The 24,327-nt window shown below is 42.2% G+C and overlaps 1 protein-coding gene across 1 annotated transcript in view; it reads right to left on the reverse strand.

The window, feature by feature from the left end:
- The window catches only part of Trank1 (tetratricopeptide repeat and ankyrin repeat containing 1), an 87,671-nt gene that overhangs the window by 57,828 nt on the left and 5,516 nt on the right, over positions 1–24,327 (reverse strand). The window contains exon 2 of the mRNA XM_052187091.1: positions 1,869–1,995. Coding sequence (XP_052043051.1) covers positions 1,869–1,995 — 127 coding nt within the window. The remainder of the gene's footprint in view (positions 1–1,868; positions 1,996–24,327) is intronic.

Here is a 24,327-nt window from a genome sequence, read left to right on the forward strand (position 1 = left end):
GGACCTGTGCATGTTCCAGGACAGCTGGGCTCCCAAGTGAGTTCCAGAACAGCCAGGACTTGAAAAGCAAAGAAAAGTGAAGTGAAGCAAAACGAAAGAGAAAAGAAGACAAAAGAAGAGAAAAGAAGAGAAAAGAAAAGAAAAGAAAAGAAAAGAAAAGGCATAAACTTGTCCCCTTCATTAGAATCTTATAGGAAATCCTCATTTTTTTTTGTTTTGTTTTTGTTTTTGTTTTTCTGAGACAGGGTTTCTTTGTGTAGCCCAGGCTGGCCTCGAACTCAGAAATCTGCCTGCTTCTGCCTCCCAGAGTGCTGGGATTACAGGCGTGCGCCACCACCGCCAGGAGAAATCCTCATTAAAAAAAAAAAAAAAATCAACAAATGAAACGTATGCTTTTTTCCTTGGTTTAATTCACTCAGACTCCAGGCACTGAACTCTACTACAGGCATTTATTTGCCTCTACTACAGAGAACAGTGAGGGCGGGAGGAGAAAAGAGACACCTAGGTAAGCTGGAGGAGGGGCTGTGGTTGCTGTGCAGTCCTGAGCTGGATGGAAACTGGAGCATCATTCAGAAGCTCGGACCACAGCCAAACCAGCGGGAATGCATGCAGAGCCCAAATACTCCCCACCCTAGCATGCCCTTGAAAGAATTCTCAGAAATGTCCTTCCAATTTTCAAGCTCAGTAACTTCTATAGTATCTACCTTCAAAGGAATGCAGCTCAGTAGAGTGCATCCGTAGCATGTACAAGGGTCAGCGCCTACTTATAATGCGAAATATTCAACCTTCTCTCCCATTATGTGAGTCATTTGTAGCTCCAGCCTCCCCACCTCGTCTCCTTGTGTTCTGCTGCCAACAATTTGCTCATCTCTCCTTAGTTCCTGCAGCCCTCGGCATCCATTCATTTTATGGTTGAGGACCATGGGCTGAGAGCTAGAATCTGGTGCACATCAGAGTATGTGACAGAAAAGCTAACGTCCAGTGTTGTCCCGCTTTGCGGAGGAGTCTTTCTCCATTACACAGATTACTGCCTCGGGACTTCTGTGCTATTCTTCTCTTATCTGAGCATGAGTCACTCAGGGTCTGAGATGATGCCTCTCACTCCTTTTGTGTGTCCTGAAACAACAATGCCTTACAGGGTAGGCATTCAGGATGTTTCCGTTGAAAAAGCATCAGTGATTGCCAGACCAGGAATGTGGTACATGCCTTTGATCCCAGCACCCAGGAGGCAGAAACAGGCGTATCTCTTTAAGTTCAAGGCTAATCTGGTCTATATAGTGAGTCCCAGGCTAGCAGGGCTAAAGAAATACAAACACACACACACACACACACACACACACACACACACACACACACACTCTCTCTCTCTCTCTCTCTCTCTCTCTCTCTCTCTCTCTCTCTCTCTCTCCCACACCGGTTACTGACCTTTGTTAACAGCCTTACAGGGTCTTTCTGGCCTCCCAAACTTCCCTGCTCCCCTGATTTCTACTGAACTGCCATTTGAAACAGTTCATCTGAAATACAGCTTTGCAAAAATGAGACTTGCTGAGAGAAAAGGCCACCTACAGATCCAGCACTTTCGTCTACCTCTCTCAGTGAGCTCCTCCTGCCTCTCACTGAACTCCAAAGACCAGGCAGGCAGGCTCCACTGTCCCCAGCAGCAAGTGTCAACACTCATCATCCTGCACTAAACTCCTCCATCCAAAGATGGGAATGGAGGCAGGCTCCCCTAGCCCATGGCCTGTCTGAAGAGGACATTCAAGGGCATTCAAGGAGAAGCATTTCTAGAATACCCTCTTTGACAAGAAGGAAAAAAGCAATCAAAGTAAGAAGAGGAGGAGGAAGGAAGCAGGACCCCCCCCCCATACCTTCACATAGGTTGGGTCCCATTGGAGACACTCCTTGGCAGCAAGAAAAGCCTCGTTCCATTTCCCAAGGCTGTAAAATGCATTGGATTTGTTGCACAGCAGCACAGCCAGTTCCCGAGGAGGAGTCCTGCGAGCAAGAACAAACCAGCAATCGGTAAAGCATCATTTTGCAAAGGCACAGTCCTCAAAGGCCACCACTCTGGGACTGACTGCTGTCACCAGGCAGAGGGTTTTAGCAGGAAATATCTGTTATGCATATACAATCTGTCTTTTTGACCCCCTAAAAAGACGGGAGCATTTACAGTGTACAAACCTAGGTTTCTTGCTCCACTCACATTTTAATGACACATGGTTTCAACATCTTAATTCCATCCCCCACACCAATCAATACAAATATTTCTATATTTGAAGAGAGGAAATGTAAAATGACATTGGAGAAAATGTACAACTGATGGTGCCATAAAGATGGGAATGAGATGTAATTCCTGCCACAACTTCAAAAACTGCACATGTGGCATGACCCATCTGCATACATCTCTCAGGACCCATGATCACAGTCTCCTGGAAGCAGGCTGTAGAGGTGGGCTCTGCAGGCTTGAAGGCAGGCTCTGTGAGCAGGGAATTCCAGGGTACTTGTACCCACTGTATGGATCAAAGGGAAGGCAAGGGCTCTGGGTGACCGAGGCATCGGCTTCTAACTCCTTGTAAAGAGGGACACAGCTGGAAGATGGCCAAGGAGAGGCATGGCGGGGAAAGGGCCACTCATACATTCCCCCAGAGCATACATGGCAGCAAGGCAAGTGCTAAGAGCAGGCAGGGAAAAGAAAGAAGGTTCCAAACACACCATACTATCCAGGGAAGTTCAAGTGCCACTGAAATGTTAGACACACAGCAGGAGAAAACAAGACTTAGGACTTCTTTTTCATTTTAAAGGTGTGAAAACAACGGAGCACTAGGCATATATATCCACATCTTATAAATAAAAACAAAGAACAGCAAAACTCAAATGTTACCTTCCCCATTCAACCTTCTGTATGTCTGCCTTCATTAACTGCACAACTATCTTCCCAAGTGAAAGGATACCACCCAGAAACACACAGGAGGCACAGGGCAGTCAGCAGCAGAGAGTTAGCAAAGAGAAAAGGGAATAAAAGACAAAGCATCACTCACAAAATAGAAAAGGCTTTGGAAGAGGAGGGAGACCCCCACTGCACACTGCCTCCTACCCTAGGAGAAACACATGGCTTCCTCTCAGAGCTCCCCAGTCCATCTCCACCCGGTAAAACAGCAGCCCTACTTACCCCAGACTTCTGGGCTCCAGAACCGGAAGAGAATAAATCTGTAGTTTTAAGCCACTAAGCATGTAGTAATTTGTCACAGGAAATTAATATAGCAATTATGCTGGTCACCATATGTGCTTTTTCATGCATACAGGAAACTTTCCAGAAATAACATCATAAACTACAGAAGCAGGCAAGATTTGCAAAAGCAAATTTCTTACATGATTGTTTATTTTGATTAATATAGTTATTTTCATACCTTCATCTATTATTGCTACTCTAATTTTTATTTCTATGAGAATGAATGTTTGCAATACTTTCGATGATTTTATCAAGCTATAGATGTCATAGCACTGATGTGTATGTCCCTCTTTGTTATTATCTGTCCTTCCCCTTCCCACCGCCCTCCCCTGTACCCACCTCTCTTACTCTGCCTGGTTCCTTTCCTTTCCCTAGTTAGTCCCTCAATACTTTAATGCATTTATAATTATTTTTCTCAGTTTCTCAGACTATATTGGTAGTTACAACCTATAGAAATAAGGGTTCTGTAGCATTTCCAATAATCTCTAAACTTGTCACAACTATGTTTGAAAACAGAACTTCCAAAACTGAGGAGTCGAGGAAGGTTCAGTGAGCCTTAGAGAGTCTGTGCTGTCCCTGTGGCCAGAGGTAAATGGCAGAAACAACCAACAAGATGACAACAGTGACAATGAAGAGTTTTGGGGTCCAGCCACCCCAGAAGCTTTGGGGTCCAGTCACCCCAGGAACTCGAATCCCTTAACCAGATGGGAGGATAAGTTCTGTAGGGTTTCATTTTCCAGTTCCCTGTTCCAGTCACAATCCTTGACTTTCTGTAGTAACAGAACAACTGGTATGAAGAAGGAAACAGAAACCAGGTAATAAGAAATGTGGAGAGAACATAACAGCAAAGGCCTTGTTTAGTCAAAAGAGAAAACGAAGGCTGTCTAGAAAGGCTGAACACTTGCCCGAACTGTACATAGGTGCAAAAGAATCTGGAAGGCTTCGTCCATCACACTCTCGGATGACCAAAGAGAAGGTCATAAGAACCTGCGAGCCAGACTCTTTCAACAGATGAACATCAGCAATTAGGTCTTCCAGTAGAAAGTAGAAGGCTGGCTCCCTGCTACGTACCAGGCCTGTGTGGGATATGGTAACTCTCAAGTCTGTTTTGTGGAGTCCACAGAAGCAGTTTATTCATTCTAATGCCAGCCACCTTGAAAGGGCACACCCTGTCATACCTCCTGCCACAGTGATGTCTGAGAATACCTGTCCTTCCTCATTTTCCTTGTGACAAGAACATTCCATTTGCTCCGTGTTAGTGACCCCCTAGGTGCTGCTTCCACAGGTCAGTATAGACCTGGCAGGTGCTGCGCACCAAGACAGTCACATTCTCTTGTCACCACAGCCCACGAGGAGGTATTGTTCCGACTGTTCACATGAGGAAACAGCTCAAGGACATTCAAGTTACTTGCTTGAGGATCTGTGGATGACGTTGTCCATGTTTTACCCCAGATCTGATCAACTCCAAATTTCTGACCTAGATTCTATGCAGGTTAGGCAAGTAAAATTCAGTTGACAGTCCTTCTTTACCCTCATAACATACTGACACAGTAGTTCTAAAGACCTAAAGTGGTCAGGAATGGGGGTGCAGCCTCTCCAGACCATTCCTTCTCGAAACTCTATAAAACAAGCCTGGAAGTATTTGACCAGAAGTAGCTTATACCCCTTCCTCTTTCCAATCACTGTCTCTTCTACTGTCGTCCTTCCATGACCTAGCATGTACAAGACCACTTAAATAGCTGTGGAAGAGCCATTTGAACACCAGATGTGGAAAGGGTACATATGAACATCTTGGGTTTGTCTCAAAGGTTGGAGAAAAGAGTCTGACTTCCCTGGCTACATGACAGGGACTCTGATTATGTTGAGCCAAGACAGGAGAAGAGAGGCCTGAGAAAGCCTTAAGAAGCAACTAGCAAGAAGATGGGGGAAAGCAAGGTTCAAAAGAGAAGCCCCTTCCAGCACGGCAATAATGAAGGCAAAATGGTGGACAGTATTAGATAACAACAGGAATGCCATGGGCCTGTGGGGACATCAAGTCTGTGGACTTTTTGTCAGCTGAATCAATTCCTGGATATGTAATATTTCACATTACCTTTATCATTTCAAATTTTGTCAGGAGTTGGAGGAAGGAGCAGCACCGAGCAGGTACAATGGCTTAGTTGAGGCACACAGGAAGGAGATTTCTGGACCCCACCTATTCCTTAGATAGAACTTTATGAAAATGAGGCCTGTGGCTCTGACACAAGTCAGACCACAAAGCTCCACCCACACTCCTCATTCCATGGTTTCCAAGTTATATGACTTGCATTTATACAGAAGTGACTAAAGGAACATGAGAAAGTGACATGAGAAAATACCAAGAACTGACTTAGTGAGCAATACTAACAGCCATTTGCCCAACAAATATTACCAGAGAGCTTGAACATGAAACTCCCAGGCACCCGACAGAGGCTCAACACCTGTACTTCACAAATACCTTCCCACTGCTGGCTAGACCCCCGAGGAGTTGGCTTGTTATCTATGCTAATGCAGGAGACTGAGCTTGAGGCCAGGCTAGGTTACATAATAGGAAGAAAGTTATTTCAAATTTGAGAGAACTGTTTACAGGGGAGGGGAAATAGCCTCAAGGATGTTCACCACAGCAGAAAAATTGAAAATAATACTAAAAGTTTCATAGTTCATAACTGACTTAAGTCATCTATAGATTCCCATGCAACAGAATGCTATGTATCAGCTATTTTAAAAATCATATGACAGGAGCTGGAGAAATGGCTCAGAGGTTAAGAACACTGAATGCTCTTCCAGAGGTCCTGAGTTTTCAATTCCCAGCAACCACATGGTGACTCACAACCATCTGTAATGGGATCCGATGCACTCTTCTGGTGTGTCTGAAGACAATGACAGTATACTCACATAAAATACATAATAAAAACATGCTTTTTTTTAAAAAAATTATATAACAACATTTAATGACAGAGTGAGTTAATAAAGGAAAAATATGAGATACAAGAAGTCATATGATTCCAAATTAAATTTCCAATAGATAATGTGTTGAAAATATGACAAAATTACCATTTTGCCACACCACTGAGAATAAGTAGAATTCGGGGTTTTCTCACATTTTCCCCTAAGTTCTCAATATATACGATGTATGACCTTGATAATCACAGCATAAATGTCACCGGAAGGAGTGTGAGGATGCAGCTGAACCCGGCACAAATGTGTCTTCAGTACAGTGACAGTTCAGAACAACAGCAGTTGGAGATGCTCACAGAAACCTACACAGAGCTCTAGGTACTCTGCTGAGGGCAGTCCTGCTCCAGACCCTGCATTGTCTCCATGTATCATGTCAAAGGAAAAGAAGCTGAAATAAAGTTTATCCTGGGGCTACCACAGCAGAGACTGGGACCTCAGACAAAAGTCTCTCAAAAGGTTTCTTACTGGGCAACTTCCTGAATCTCCACTATAGGACATGGAAGGCCAGAATAATAGATAGGATTATTTGGTTCTTCATAAAATGATGATGATGATGATGATGATGATGATGATAAATTGATAATACAAAATATTTTGTGAGGCTGAAGAAATAGCTCAGAGTTAAGAGCCAGCACCCACACGGCAGCTCACAATTGTCTGTAACAAAGTTTCAGCAGATCTAACACCTTCCTTCTGCCCTCTGCTGGCACTGTCCATGCATTGTGTACCAACATACACACAAGCAAAACACCCATACACATAAAAATACATAAATCATTTTTAAACATTTTGTGAGCTAGTTATTTGGACAAAAGCAATATTTTGGTTATAAGTTCTCTAAAACCTGATTTTCTCCCTCTGTGTGCCACACAGTCTTTGATGTCCTTAATCTTTCTATGTCATTTGTCATAGTGGATCCATAGGAAAGAACTCAGGAGCAGTTCCATCCATGCAAACCGAGAGTTCTGTGGCTCCCATCAAGCCAACTAAAACTGGATGATGTTACCTTCTCACCTTGGCCTATGCCTTAACAGTTTGACTTTGTGACCAAAAATGGCAATCTCTGGTCTCTGCTATGCAAGAGGCACAGGTGTTAGCCTATGTCTTTTCAACCAGCCAAAAATCTGGGAATTCAGAAGTCCAAAGATTATTAAGCAGAACTCTGCTCTCAGAGGCGCTTGTCTAAAGAGACTCCGTTGAGAAGCAATGTTGATTCCTCTGACTTTTGAGAGCCTGGGATTGTTAGCCTACTGGGAGATGCCCAGCTCAGGATCACTTGCCAGGTGTCACAAATTAGTGGCTCAGTGATTAACAAGGCTACATATTTCCATGTGTTGTCAGAATATTAACCTATAAGCACCTGGGGCAACAATGGTCCTATCTACACTGTCCTAGTCTACCTCTGAGAGAAATTTCGGATGGTAGTTGCCACAACTTCTTCAGCTTCGAGAACCCCTCTGGCTTCTCTGACCCAGTGATCACTTCTATTTCACTGCCTACTGACAGCCTGTTTTAGCCCATTTAGCTTGACTTCAAGTCCCATATACACTGACTTACAAATTAAATGCAGATTCCCTTTGCATTTAATTATGTGTCCCAACACAAAAATTTTGCATGCTAATGAAAAGTTCTCAATAAAACTTGGCCAGCATGGTATCGAAAATGTTCATGGCTCTGCTGTCCCCTGACATACACATTTAGAAACAAAGGGGCCCTGGGGTAGAGAAAGAAGGGCAAGGCCGTCTGCTCCTCTCAGGCAAAGCTTACCTCTTTCAAGTGTACTATAAAAACCCAACGCGCATTCCTTTCCTAATAAATTCTTCTTAGTCCAGAAGTTAAAAAGCTTAAATTGTTCGGAGCTAATCACATGACCCCTAAATTCGAGCTCCTTGGAACCCGTTCTTCTTCCACAGACAGCTTCTGATCTGCTCATGTTGGTGGCTCTTTTTGACTTGTCCTTTTTAAGGGGAAACCTGGGGTTACCCCATCCTTACTGAAGGGCTAGAGCCCCAAAATGTGGATAGCCAAAACCTCTTGCGTTACAAGCTCATTTTGAGCCAGCAGAAGCTGCACTCTTGCTTCGGTGGTAGAAAGCTGGCCTCTTGTTTGCTTTGGTTTCTCGTGTGGTTGGAGTCTGAGTGGGCTGCTTGGCTGCACCTTCAGTCTAAGACTTTGGTTAACACTTACAGCACTACAGCAACCTTTGTTCACTTTTTTCTCCAGAGCTAAAATGTAGCTATATATCCAAAAAAGAAGGCAACAGACTATTTAATATATTTCAAAGACACTGAAATCCGAATCTGGGACAGAGAAAATTTTTTAAATTTTCATTTTGGCTACAAATCACTCTACATTATACTCCAATACAATTAGTTGGGCACTCCGACCCTTACTGTCACTCACACTGTGGCACTAGAGGTGAAGACAAGTAAAGGTAACTGAGTGTGCCTCTAAAGACTGCCTGAAGTGTGTCTATGGATCTCAGAATGATGGCAGCCTGGCAGGAATGAAATTGTTCCAAAGTTAGAGACGCCCCTGCCTTTGCCTATCAGACTGCTGAAACAATGGTCCCCAAGAAATTAGAATTTCCCCAGAAGTCTCTCTCTCAAAGTAGAAGGCAGAAGTCTGATGCTAGGCAGAGAGGAAACTTGTCTCCCTGAAAGAAACTGCACACACTTTCGAAAGTGTCACACTCACTGCCTTGCAGGAAGAGACCAGAAGCCAAACAAGGATTGGTCAACAAGTTCACACCCTGACTCTAGCTGCTTATCTCTGCATACCTCTAGCCCTCTGCATAAACCACCCACAAGTCAGGATACCAAACACTCAGGCAGAGGCAAGAATGACTGTGGATACTGTAAAAATTTAAAAAACAGAAATATATTAATAAGTCAGGGCGTAAAAAATGACACCGTCCTGACTTAAAAGAAAAAAAAGCAGAAACACTTAACTAGTGTTTACTCTAGATATGTAATATGTACATATGTCTGCCAAAACTTCTTGGTAAAAACTTGTACTATTTCTCTCCAATTTTATGATATAAAATGCCCAGTCCTACCTTTTTTTTTTTTTTTTTTTTTTTTTTTGGTTTTTCGAGACAAGGTTTCTGTGTATCCCCGGCTGTCCTGGAACTCACTCTGTAGACCAGGCTGGCCTCAAACTCAGAAATCCGCCTGCCTCTGCCTTCCAAGTGCTGGAATTACAGGTGTGCGCCACCACGCCCGGCTCTAAGAAACATTTTTTTGGGGGGGTGGGGTGTTGGTTTTTTCGAGACAGGGTTTCTCTGTATAGCCCTGGCTGTCCTGGAACTCACTCTGTAGACCAGGCTGGCCTCTAACTCAGAAATCCGGCTGCCTCTGCCTCCCAGAGTGCTGGGATTACAGGAGTGCGCCACCACCGCCCGGCTTCTAAGAAACTTTCAAAATGAACACCTTGAGTGGTTCTCAGGAGGAGGAAAAAGTTGAAAGTATTTGTTGCCTGTCTCAGTTAAAACCTGACAACTGTTGTTGGTTCTTGGTTTTTCAGTTTACTTATTTTTACGTGGGTGAGTGCTTTGCCTGCAATATGCCCATGCACCACATGTGCTCAGTGCCCACAGAGGCTGGAAGGCATCAGATCCCCACTGCAATGTGGGTGCTGGGAATTGAACTCAGGTTCTCTGTAGAGGGGCTAGTGCTCTTAACCTCTGTGCCATATCTCCATCTGACATAGAGTGTGAGCATATGTGTGTGTACCTTAAACTCAGTTTAACTGGAAGTTGATACTCAGTAAGGTCAGCTTACATTAGAAAAACCTGCCTACTTGTGTTTACCATATCTGTTCACAACAGCCATGTTAGGGAATCTGCCTGAGTACCATTACTAGATGAATAGAGAAAGAAAATGTGCTGCAGCCATCAGAGAGATGCCTCAGTGGTCAAGAGCACTGCTTGCTTCCCCAACGATTTGGGTTCAAGGCTCAGCACCCACATGACTGCCCACAACACAACCATCTGTAACTCTAGTTCCAGGGCATCCTACCTCCAGGGTCTCCACAGTCACTGAATGTAGTGTACAGACATCGAATCAGACATACACCACACACATAAAATAAAAATAAAATGTTTTTTAAACAAATTTTTATCCACTGATGAACAGATGAACAAATGCATGAGCTATGTACAGTGTAATGTTAGCCTTTAAGAGGAGGACATTCTGATGTACTGCATATTCATGGATGAGCCCTGAAGACAATATATGATGATATAAATCAGATACAAGGAGACATACGATGTATGACTTCACTTCTGTAGGTTACCACTGAAGTCAAATTCATGGGAACAGAAAGCAAAATGAGGTTGTCTGGAGCTGGGGGAAAGGAGAGAGTTGTGTTAGAGAAAGGGAGCTTCAGATTTGCAAATGAAAACATTCCCTAGGTCAGCTTGACAAGATGAGTATGGTGAGATCCTGTCACAAAATTAAAAGATAAGATGGTAAATTGTGGTGTGTGTGTATGTGTGTATATGTATATGTGTGTATGTATGTGTGTAGTGTATATGTGTATGCATATGTATGTGTTATATGTGTATATGTATATGTGAATATGTATATATATATGTGTGTATGTATGTGTTATATGTGTATATGTATATGTGTATATGTATGTGTGTATATATATGTATGTGTATATGTGTGTATGTATATGTATAAGTGTGTGCACCTGTGTATATATACATGTACATATATGTGTGCATGTATGTGTATATGTGTATGTGTATGTATATTATGTATGTGTGTATATACATGTACATATATGTGTGCATGTATGTGTATAGTATATGTATGTGTGTATGCATATGTGTATATGTGTGTATGTATATATGTATTATGTGAGTAGTGTGTATGTGTACATGTATGTATGTATATATATGTCTGTGTATATGTATGTGTATAGCGTGTGTATGTATGTATATGCATATGTATGTATGTTTATGTGTATATGTATGTGTGTATATGTGTAGTGTATATATATGTATATGTATGTATGCATATGTATGTGTGTATATGTGTATATATGTGTGTATATGTGTAGTGTATATATATGTATATGTATGTATGCATATGTATGTGTGTATATGTGTATATATGTGTGTATATGTGTATATGTATGTGTGTGTGTGTGTGTGTGTGTGTGTGTGTCTGTATTTCACAGTGCTAGTAATCAAACCCAAGGCACTAAGCAGGCTAAACAAACACTCTAGCACTGAGCTGGCAGCTGCAGCCCCTGGTATTTTGAGGCAGGGTCTTGCTTTGTAACTTAGCTCCTTCAATTGAAGATCCTCCTAACCTTTACCTTCTGAATGTGGATTAGAGACTATGCCACCATACTCCATTTATTTTACATTCAATTTTTGTTCTTTTTTGCAAAAATATAATAATAAAACAGATGTTTAAAGAAAATACTCGTACAGAGTAAAAGATTATTTTCTTGAAGTGTATTTCTATTCAAAAAGCTTTTATTTCTTTGTGTACACTATGCTATATCAAGATACCCAGAAGCTGACAAGATACCAAGCCTCCCCCATTTCTGGGAGTGCTGAATGACATGAACCCCAGGAAAGGGAAGGCAGAAAGGTACTAACTGTTTCTAAGTCATTCTGGGATCCTGCCCCACTGACCAAGACAGCAGTTAAAACATGCTAGGGCTTACAGTACCCAATATGTTCTTTCCTTGATCATGAAAATGAGCACATTATACAATAGGTGTATTTTCACCAGATAATACACATCACCAAGAAATAGGAGATACCTATTAAGTTTTTATAGATTTTTTTTGTGTGTGTGTCTTTCAATAGATAAGTATGCCTTTGTGAGGGCCCTCCAGGGAGTAGAGTCACTGGTCACTGGGGGAATGCACTATTTATTTTTCATAAATACTACCTGTTTTCCAAGTTGAATCAATCTAGACTCAATAAAATATTAGAAACATAAATTGAAAAAAAAAGTTTGATGCTAGGTATTATTAGTCTTTTTAAGTTAACCCAAGGTGGTACCTTGTAGTGCTAAAATGCATCTTTCTGATGAGCGATAGTTGTGAGTCTTTTTCTGAGTATGTTGGCCATATGAATCTCCTCATTTAAAGTTTACAACTGAGACAACCATTGGGCTATGTTGGGTGTTGTTGTTGTTGCTATTGTTGGATTTTTAAATAAAAACATGCCTTTGTTTGTGTTATTTTTAATAAGCGATTACTAAATGACAGTATATCTGACCTGTGTTGGTTAATTTTGTCAGCAGGCATTATCACTACTAACAGAGAGAAGAATGTAGTTTGGACAGGCACTTAACACCTGCCATTCACACAAGCCACTTACAGCTCAGGAAATAAATTTTCTAAAGACACTTATTTCTAGTAAATGCCTTGAGAGATCTCATTATATTCTGCTTTGTTAGATAATATGGTGCTAGTATATGATTTTTTAATTAAAATCTAAAAATTATGGCTTGTGAAATGTGAAAGTCGATGCTCAGTAAGAATGTTTAGAACTTAGGAAACTGGCTAGCCCTCCGTCCACGTGGCTGGAACGTGGCTGGAACGAGTCAACCCTGTGTTCTTTGAAGTGGCTGCTCCTGCTTAGCAGAGCCCTGTTTTGCTTCTGCTGCCTACTCACACTGCCAAGCCCCTGTGCATTAAGTGAAGCTGGCTCCACTCAAGTCGCCAAGAGTCCAATGAACAAATTTTATCTCCCTGTCAGAGACTGGTTCAGCACTGAGTATAGTGCCCTAACACCTAAAAAGATGGTTTTGAAAGACTCTGAGACAATGGAAATTTGTGGGGGGGAGAGGTACTGTGTATACATGTTCATGTGCACAAACATAGGTGTCTATGCATGTATGTGTCAGAGGACAATCTTGGGTGTTATTCCTCAGATTCTGTCCACTTTGCTTATTTTATTTTATTTTATTTTATTTAGGCATGATCTCTTATTGACCTGGACAATTACAAATTGAGCTAGACTGGCTGGCCAGCTAGTTCCATGGATCCATCCATCACCACCTCCCTGGGGCTAGGATTACAAACACCAGCAGTGGAGCTGGAGTTTTAAATAGGTCCTGGGGTAGGTCTGATGCTTGCACTGCAAGCACTGCACCTTCTAAGCCATCTCCTAAGATCCCTAAAGCTGAATCTTTTTAAAATGACTTTTCTAAGTTTCCAAAAAGGAGTTGTCTGCTACTTCAGTAATATGGAAGTAAGGCTATGAGCCTAAATACTGAGTTTAATACATGCATGGCCCCAAATGTGCTTCTGCACTAAAGAAAAATGTAAACCTCAAAGGAAGAGGGCAGAGCCCAGAGAATGACAGGACTGTTGGTAGGAGACATTGATCCGAGGAATGTAGACATTCTGGGTTTATGAATGTGTAGCAGTTAGGATGCATCTGGCCCCCAGAACATGTGATAGTGTTTGGACCAGCAGGGGTAGTTCTCTCTCATCATCAGAAGCAGGACAGGACGAGCACACCGCTTTCTCTTTCTACAACACCATCCTAAACACACTGGCTTTGTGTATGCCATCACGCTTGTCCTCTCAAGAATGAAGATGTCGCTGAAACTCTAGGCATTTTCCCAAAGGCAGGAAGAAGGGGATAAGAAGAGCTACCTGGCTCTCTGTTGTCACTCAACATTTTTTTCAAAGTCAGTAATATAGCTTTAATTCAGTCTTGCCTTTTATGTGAAAATTATAATTTACAACAATCTTTTAAAAATTCACATAAAGTACTGATCACCATTTTCTGATTTTTTTAATTAGATATTTTCTTTATTTACATTTCGAATGTTATCCCCTTTCCTCATTTCCCCTCTGAAAACCCCCTATCCCATCCCCCCCTACCCCTGCTCACCAGCCCACCCACTTCTGCTTCCCTGTCCTGGCATTCCCCTACACTAGGGCAACGAGCCTTCACAGGTCCAAGGGCCTCTCCTCCTATTGATGTCTGACAAGGCCATCCTCTGCTACACATGCGGCTAAAGCCATGGGTCCCTCTTTGTGTACTCTTTGGTTGGTGATTAAGTCACTGGGAGCTCTGGGGGTACTGGGTGGTTCATGTTGATGTTCCTCCTATGGGGCTGCAAGCTCCTTCAGCTCCTTGGGTCCTTTCTCTAGCTCCTCCATTGGGGACCCTGTGCTCATTCAATGGTTGGCTGAAAGCATCCCCCTCTGTATTTGTCAGGCACTGGCAGAGCCTCTCAGGAAACAGCTATATCAGGCTCCTGTCAGCAAGCACTTGTTGGCATCCACAACAGTGTCTGGGTTTGGTAACTGTATATGGAATGGATTCCTAGGTGGGGCAGTCTTTAGATGGCCTTTCCTTCAGTCTCTGCTCCACCTTTGTCTCTGTATCTCCTCCCATGGGTATTTTGCTCCCCCTTCAAAGGAGGACCGAAGTATCCACACTTTGGTCTTCCTTCTTCTTGAGCTTCATGTGGTCTGTGAATTGTATCTTGTGTATTCCAAGCTTCTGGGCTAAGATCCACTTATCAGTGTGTTCTTTTGTGATTGTGTTACCTCACTCAGGATGACATTTTCTAGTTCCATCCATTTGCCTAAGAATTTCATTAATTCACTGTTTTTAATAGCTGAGTAGTACTCCATTGTGTAAATGTACCACATTTTCTGTATCCATTCCTCTATGAAGGACATTTGGGTTCTTTCCAGCTTCTGGGTTCTTATTATAAATAAGGCTGCTATGAACATAATGGAGCATGCATCCTTATTACATGTTGAAGCATCTTCTGGGTATATGCCCAGGAGTGGTATAGCTGGATCCTCCGATAGTTCTATGTCCAATTTTTTGAGGAACTGTCAAACTGATTTCCAGAGTAAGTTCCCCAAAGAGACTTCCTGTGTCCCACTGGTGATAGGGATCATGGTGGGAAGAGTCAGTACCATTTAGTATCTGAATGGTAGCTTTTCAAAGAGGAGCTTGACAGGAATTGTAGGTTTCCAAGAGCAAAGTGTCTCCAAAGGAGCCAGTGTCCTGATTGCCCAGCTGTTTCTTAAAGTTAACAGCACACTGTCTTTGCTCTGACGACCTTTGCCATTCCACCTAACTACTACTTGCTATGCTGTTCCAAGAACAGCTTGGCACCACTAGCCAGATATAGATACTGACAATGTAAGTCAAATTGGATAAAGTACAGTCAAAGCAACCATTCTTTTTTGTAAAGATGTATTTTTTATATGAGTGTTTGCCTTCACGTATGTATGTGCCTGGTGCAGAGATTGTTTGCCGGCTTTGTGTGTGTGCCTAGTGCCCGAGATCAGGAAAGAGTGTTGGATTCACCTGGAGCTGGAATTACTGATGTGAGCTGCCATGTGGGTGCTGGAATCCAACCCAGGTCCTCTTAAAAGCGGGCAGCAGGCACTCTTAATGTCTGGGCCATCTCTCCAGCATAAAGCTCCCATTTCCCAGTCACTCTAACCACATCTCTAATGGCTCAGGGCTATCTGACCAGTGGCTACTACTGCTTTAAAAGAGTGTTCTAACCTATTTCCATCATAGCAAAAGGTCTTACTGGGGAGTGCAGGTCTAGGTAGAACTGCCACCCGCCCAGGTGCAACATGGCAATACTGTTTACTTGGTGGAAAATCCAGTCTCTAAACCCCTGTACAACCAATGTCTGAAGACCACACAGGGCCGGGTATTTCCACCTCTCTGAACTATCACACTGCCACCTTGAGCGCCTGCTTCTTTCCATTCCGACCATCTCTTAACACAGATCAAGTGAGCGTAGGATAAGTTCTCTTGGAACAACTCCCTCAACCATATTTTGGAATAAAATGTAGGGTGTCAAAAATTATACTGAGCAACCTATCCACATGTCTATATGTATACGTATAGGATGCCTCCTCTGTACACAGAGCACTACAACTAGAAATGTAGTTTTCACAGCTTCTCCAAACTACCAAGTTTCTTTTTACCCAATTCCCTTTACAAGATGAGCAACAACTGGCAAAATCAAAATGCAATTCAATAAAACCACTGCTGATACTGCAAAGCAAACATGAAGAAAATGTTCTCACATAATTTCATGAACCAGTTTTGCTTGCTTGCTTGCTTGCTTGCTTGCTTGCTTGCTTGCTTGTGAGAGGGATGGGAAAAGGCCTAACATTGTACTGGTTTGTTTCAGACTTGGCTTGTTGCTGTGCAGAATTTTCAATGCAGTCAATTTTTAGCTGGTAATTTCCCCTGATGCTCAGATTGGGACATGACTCAAGTCAGCCTGACTCACTCTTGTCCCTTGACTAAACAGTACTTCAAAATACACTTTTCATTAAATTTCAGATAACAAATGGAACAGCTCACTGTGTGAGACAAGCAGAAGCAGGACCCCTAGGGAGGTTAATTAACTTGACATGGTTATGTGACTTGGTGTTTACAAGCTGAAATTAACACAGGACTAAAATAACTTGAATCTGTCCGGCCTGAGGAAACAGATTTTGAAAGAAAGAAAAAGTAGAATAACAAAATACTGAATTTAGTAAAGTTACACATGTAATTCCTACAGGAGCTTTTAAAGAGAATGCTTATGAAATGTCTACGAACACCTGAGTTTGCAGACTAACTTATAGGAAAAATAAAATAAACTTTAATCACCTATCAATCTTGACTTTTTAAAACACACTGCATTTCTGTCTGGAGAAATTCATAATTATAAAATGACAGACTTTCCTTTATTAATGAATGCATTTTAACAAACTTTGATTTAAAGTTGTAATTACATTTATTTATCTATGGTAGGGGTGGAGAGAGGGGAGTCCGGTGCTTCTGCACACACATGGAGAGCAGAGGACCACTGCAAGAGCGAGACTTGGTTCTCTCCTTCACTAGGTGCTGCTGGGGCCGAACTCAGGTCATCAAGCTTGACTCTGTCCTTACCTGCCAAGTCATCTTCTCAGCCAGAAATCTGATTTTTTTTTAATTTTTGCAAGACAAGATATATAAAGTAATGAAATGTCTCTCAAGTTCATCTAAGAGATAAATAAGCCAGAGTAGCCAAGATATTTTTAATAGAAGAAATATTAAGGTAAAATATTATTTATCATTTTACATGTATTTATAGAAACTTACCCCTACATGGTTTTTGGAGTTGTCCTAACATGTAAAAGAGTAAGCATGTAAATGAAGCACAGAATATCCAGAAATAAATATATGACATCAAATAACTCCCTGTAGATAAAGGTAGTTTTTTTAAATAAACTGAAATGAAATGAATCATAACTTGGTAGAAGCTGGGAAAGAAATTTCCCCTTCACACTCTGTGGTAAGGCAAATAATGGATGTTCCAAAAATATCCACACCCCAATCACAAGACCAGAACTTGTGAATATATCACATAGCCAAAGAAACTTGATAGGTTTGTTTTCGTATACCTTAAGAAAGGACATTACAGTGTAGATGTGGGTGAGCCTGCTCTAGCCACAAGATCTGTAAAAGCAGATATCTACTGCTACAGGAGTAGAGATATCACAGGGCAGGAAAGAGACCACAGGAAACTTCAAGCCTAAAAAGTCTGGCCCTGCTATGGCAGGCCTTGAAGGTGGAGAATCATGGGAAATAAGGTTCCCAGGGGCAGGGGAGATAGTTCGGTGGCTAAGAGCACTGTCTGCCCTTGCAGAGAATACAGATTCAGTTCCTAGAACCCACATGGTACCTCCCAACCACATGTAACTCCAGATCCCAGTGAAACCTGATGGCCTGTTCTGGGCTCCACAGCACTAGACATAGACATGCATACAGACCAGAAATATACACACACATTTTTTTCCAAATTTTTTTTTCAAAAATAGAGTAAAGAAACCAGCTCCCAGATGAAAGAACATGGAAGCTTAGGTCTATGGCCACAAGGAACAAATAGATCCTGCCAACAAAGTGAGTGTAGAAAAAGCTGAGTAAGCTTCCAAGAGGAAGGGTCACATGGATAGGCATATTTGCTGAAGTTCATTCAATCCATGCACTTTCGTTAGTACCTTTTATTACATCAGTTGTGCCCTCTTTAGAGAAACATTGAGAAGATGTAAATACACATTTTGAAATATCTTCAATGTTCTAGGGAGAAATATATTGTTACCTAAGTAATGCACATATACAGCTTTAATTTGGGACCTACCACAATGCCCAAAAAGGACCTTATTTAAAAATCTAAAGAACATGGGGCTGGAAAGATGGCTCAGTGATTAAGAGCTCTGACTGCTCTTCCGAAGGTCCTGAGTTCAAATCCCAGCAACCACATGGTGGCTCACAACCATCCATAATGAGATCTAATGCCCATTTCTGGTGTTTCTTTTATTTTTTAAAGTTTTAATTTTTTAAGATTTATTTTATTCATATTGCTGTCTTCAGACACACCAGAGAGGGCATCAAATCCTGTAACAGATGGCTGTGAGCCACCATGTGGTTGCTGGGAACTGAACTCAGGACCTCTGGATGAGCAGTCGGAGCTCTTAACCACTAAGCCATCTCTCCAGCCCATCTTCTGGTGTTTCTGAAGACAGTTACAGTGTACTTACACATAACAAATCTTAAAAACAAACAAAAAAAAAAAAAACCTAAACAGCAGTAGCAGGCAAACGCCACTTAAGGAGAAGGGGTCTCTTTTAGCTCACAGTTCATGTTACATAGTCCATCATGACAGGAATGAGTAAGCAGGAACCAGACTCAGCTGGTCACATTGGTCACATTGGTCACATTGGTCACGTGGCACCACAATAAGGAATCAGAGGAGATAACTGCACACTGCTACCTAGTTTCCTTCCTCCATTACCACAGGCCAGGATCTCACTCAGGGGAATGGTGCCACCCACAATGGACAAGTCTTCCAACCCCAATTAAAGCAACAAAATAATGCCCCATGGGCATGCCCAGAAGCATATCTCCTATCAGATTCTGTCAAATTGACAATTAACATTAGCCATCACAGCCCCTTCACAACATACTATGCAATATTTCTTACAAAAATGCTTTAGATAATGTCCATGTGCTGATATAGGATCATTTTCAAAATATATTTGATGAAAACAGGTGCAGAATACTGTGTGCTGTATGCTCCCTTTACTGATAAAATAAATAACATATAAATAAGCAGACAAATGTTGAATAATATAAATGTGCATTTGTTTATATCTACTCTCTCTCTCTCTCTCTCTCTCACACACACACACACACTTAGCACAAAGTTAATTATGCAATTAATTAAAGTATTTTCAAGATCTGGAAGGTACCATCACAAGTAAAATTACTAAATCTTCCTGGAGAAAGGGAGGAGAGTAGAGGAAGAAGACTTATCTTCATAACCTGTTTATGAATCCCTGAATTACCAGAAATCAAAAAAGGTTTAATGCATCAAAAATAAGTTTTTTGAGAAGGGGACCTTAATGGCACTAAAAGCAAAAACCATAAGGAAAGTGACAGACATAAGCCCAGCTCCTGTCCATTAAGGGGCCACAGAGCAGCTCCCAGCACTAAGGTCAGCAAGAGTGTGGCCATCACGCTCACCTACGCTGACGGCCGGATAAAACATCTGTCACAAACATTTGATGTTCAGTCTTGGAACACAGCTTTCAGTTGTTGGGAAATTGTTCTTCAAATACACTTTGTTCACTGTGTGATACTCTGTAAAAGCCATTCAAATGCAAAAGTTCTACAGAGATTTATGTAAAGTGTGGTACATCTTAGAGCAGAACAATACTGCTATTTAAAAATAAGAGGTGCATCTATATAAAGTGTAAAAGCTGTCAAAATATGCCACTAAAGTGAATAAAGCAAACTGGAAGGCAATTTGTAGAGTAACTTGGAGAACAAGTGAGAGAGCTCAGGAAGGTGTGTGTGTGTGTGTATGTGTGTGTGTGTGTGTGTGTACCATACGTACATTTAAAAAATAATAAAATGTAGCTGCAGAGACTGAACTGTGGTTAAAAGTTCACCCTGCTCTTTCAGAGGACTTGAGTTCATCTCTGAGTACCCACATTGGAATGCTCACAACTGTCGGAAACTCCAGCTCTAGGGGCTCTGACACACTCTCCTGACTTACACAAGCACTACACTAATGTGCGCATAGCCACACATAAACATACACATATATACATAGTTTAAAGTAAAAGAAAGAAATTGGTCAAAGCAGTGGTCTTTGGCGATCTTCATGGAGGAGCTCTAGCAATGGGAAGCATGTCTGAAGTGTAAAAGACTAAGCTTCTGCTTAGTCCCTCAATTTGTGGTAACTCATCACTGCTGCTTTAAGAGGTGAGTGTACCAGCTTGCTAACTATATCACTGAGTCACAGAGAAGGCTTAGTGCACGGTGGCTGGACTGCAGTTTCTGCAGCCCACAGCCTCTGCATGCACCCAGACTAGAGTGTTCTCTGCTCACTGCTCTTCTGAGAGCAGCCCATGCAGCTCAGCGATGCCAGAAGCGTGCTGCATGCTTCTTACCCGACAGCTCCGTGCTGGGCTCTTCTCAGCCATTCCAGGAGGATATGACTGAAAAAGTCAGTAAAGGAGTCATACAGGTATTCAAGTTTGAGAGATCAAGAAACAGGCCTACATAGGAAGAAATCCTTGAAAGGCACAAGCACAAATCTAAAGCCAAAATCTATGCTCACTATCGCTTCATATAAACAGCATACACAGGGTAACAGTGACCAGAAAAACATAATGAACTTAAAAGTTAAATGCATAATCTCAAAAACCCAATCCATTAAAACACAAAAGTGTGCATCCATACCTATTTTAAAACACACAGAAAGTTTGGCCAGGCTACAGAGTATGTTCATCTGCACACCCAGAGACACGCATTGCTGATTTCCAGAGCCCAGTTTATACACAGCCTGGCATAAGATGAACTATTATTAATGATGTTGTAGTGTGAACCCTTACATTGACCAAATACTCTTAACATCTGGTCCTTTGAGGTAGAATCTCCCTTCCTGATGCTTCTCATCCTACCTGCTTAAATTCCTCTCCCTCTATCGAGATCCAGCTCAGACTGACTTCCCACTGTCTTCCTAGGAGGACAGAAGAGCCATCATCGAGCGCTTGCTCACATCTGCACTCATCTATCCTCACAGGTATGCCCAGTGTGACGTGCACTCTATCATCATTAGCAACGCTTATCAATATATAGCCTCACTAGCCCAGAGCCAGCAAGTATCTCTGAGGACCACAACCAACTTAAAACAAAAAAGGCAAATGTAAGTTTAATGCAAGTAAAAAGGGATCTATTGGAAAGAAAGTCCAGGAGCCACAGTTAGCACCTGGTCAACAGGCTGAGGTTTAAATGGGCTCTGGAAATTAGCAATGTGTATGCCCTTCCCCTCTGGCAGGAGAGGTGCTGCTGGTGGGAGGGGTTAGTCCAAGGTTGCCCAAGTGACAGGCTCACTTCACGATCTATAATACTATGTTTGCACTATATTCTATGAGAAAGAATGCATGTGTAGCCCAACATACACACACTGCTAATGGTCTGTTCTGAAGTAACTTTCAATCTAGATGTCATCCATGGAAATCCTCCCCCAATATACAGAGAAGATAATGTGGGAACACAAAATCTCAGAAACATGGCCAGAGACCTGATCAGAGTGATAAGACTAACTTTGGGATGGTTGGAAGCCTTTGTTTCCTTTCCCTCAATAATGCGCTGGCTAAAGATGAGGTGGGGAACAAACCTTTAGGATGGAGATCCGTTGTCTTCTCAGACTACTGGCTTTTTTAATAGAGAGCAGTATACAATTGCTTCCTGGGGTCAGTGAGATGGCTCAGTGGGTAGACACATGCCACCAAGCCTGAAACCTGCGTTTGATCCCCAAGACCCACCCACAAGGTGGAAAGAGAAAACCAGCTCTAGCAGGTTATCCTCTGCTACAAAACTGTGCCACAGTTTTTGCTTGTGCTGCACAGGCCACGTACAAAGACGAGGGCCTGGAAGCACCCTTGCGCGTGGTGAAGGAGGAGCTCACACACCCCCATTACATACAAGCTGCTGAGCGTTTTTATGACAATGAATCAAGATGGCCCAGCTGCTCCCTGTCCACTGTGCTGTGCCTGCATCCTTGGCCTTATCTCCTCCCAACTATCCTCCTGGTTTCCCAGGCTAGAAATCTGTCTGTCCACTTTTAGTGCTGCCCTCAAAGACAGGAAAACCCAGTGCTGAGCAAATTAAGAGTCTATGTAAATGGTACTTGACTTTCAAAAGCTGATACCGCTAAACTCGGATTTGCCTTGAGCACAGAGGACACACAACCCCACCGGCTCACCGGATGCATGGAGCTTAGTTAAGTAGGAAAGGATGGAGCTAATCCAACCAAACTGAGCCCAGGGAATCGAAGGTACAAGTCATTTACCCTTACAGGTATTTAACGAAAGAAGGAAACAAGGTCATATTCATTCTATGTGCTTCGAAATCAAGAAAAAATGGTCAAGGAAAATGGTCAGTGCCGTTCCCATAAGGAGAACACCATTCGTGATTTCAGTGTAACAGAAGTGCCGGCCTGTCTAGGTCAGTGCTCCCTTTCATTCAACAGTTTTCCCAGCTTGGCCTCCACTACTGATCTCTGGCTGTAACATAAGTATTTTCTTTGTGAGGGTGTGTGTGCGTGTGCGTGTGAGATGGCCATTCTGGCATGTAATGCTTCCTTACGGTATTCTGCACTCGTAAGGAGACCTGCTGGAAAAGCAGTCTTTCTAAGGACTTCTCAGCTCTACTTCCCCCTCTGGGAAAGCAAAGGGAACCTTGTTCCTCGCTGTTAGTAAAAACAATGGCCAGTAAAAAAAGAAATTTTCCTAATTTAAATATATATAGTATAAAAGTGCATAAAGACACATAAGCTATAAAATTAAGTTTTATATATAATATAGCTCATTATATATAATCAGTATTGTGTTAGAAAAGTATATTCACATGTACATGCTTCAAAATTACCAAATAAAGATTGAGACATAAGGGAAAAATAGTAAGAGTGCCAGAAGTCAACCTTCCACCTCCACTTCAGCTCGTAAGTGTTCTCAGAATCTCTCTACCACCCTCAAAGAGAACACCCGCAGGCTCTATTTTCACAGCTAAGACAAATTTCATCCCAACAAGCAAAGATAAAATAATGACAGGGCACAGAAATGGGTCTTTGATAGCAACCACAGGAAAGGGAACCAACCAGCAAAGAGAAGTCAAGAATTCCCCAGCAGCAAGGCCTGTTTGGTGGAGGTCAGGAAGTTGAGAGAACAGGTGTCTAGTCCCAGGCGCACCCATATTACATGGTGATGCTTGCCTCGTGAAGTGAATGTGGTCCTGATGGTGAATGTGGCCAGCTTTTTAAAAATTCAAATGTAAGCATCATGGTAAGAAGAAAATTACTGCACTGAAGCTCTTGATTCCATGCAAACAGCTTGGTGGATGTGTCTCTGTTCAGTAGGCTTTTATTGTTGTTGTCATTGTTGTTGTTGTTGCTGTTACTGTTGTCGTTGTTTTGTTTTGTTTTCTAAAAAGAATACCTAGAATCCCATAGGCCTGTGGTAGTGAAATCCAGTTCTGAGTGGGCACATCACATACACACACCCCAACTTCTAGACTATTTAAAAATCTACAAAAGATACTTAGACTCAAGAACTCAGCCTGGATATCTGAGGTAAGACAAGAGATTAGGACTGACTCCTGTGACTTGTACATGAGAAGTCTAAAGAATTGCCATACTCCGAAGACAGGGTAGAAAAGCAGGAGAAATCACAGAGATAGAGATACGACATCTGAGAAGGGTAGATATGCTGAGGGGCAACACAGCAGAAAGGGGCATGCCTCACAGGGCTCCAGCTGCATGGTACCCTGCAGAAAACAGACAGCAGAGGGCTTATCTGAAAAGTGAGCTAGGCAAAGCTGAGACCACAAGATCGATGGGCAGTTCTACCCATAGGACAGGGCCAGTCATACGTGACAAAATCAGTAACATGGGAAGCGGCAAGCATGGGAAACCCAGCGATGAAATTGAGATTTAAGAAAAATAGAAATGTCAAAAGTGTGGGGCTGGAGACTACTCAGTGGTCAAGAGCACTTGCTGTTCTTGCAGAGGGCCCAGGTTCCATTCCCAGCATCTACATGGTGA

Source organism: Apodemus sylvaticus, chromosome 7 (genome assembly GCF_947179515.1).
Source record: "Apodemus sylvaticus chromosome 7, mApoSyl1.1, whole genome shotgun sequence".
Lineage (NCBI taxonomy): Eukaryota > Metazoa > Chordata > Mammalia > Rodentia > Muridae > Apodemus > Apodemus sylvaticus.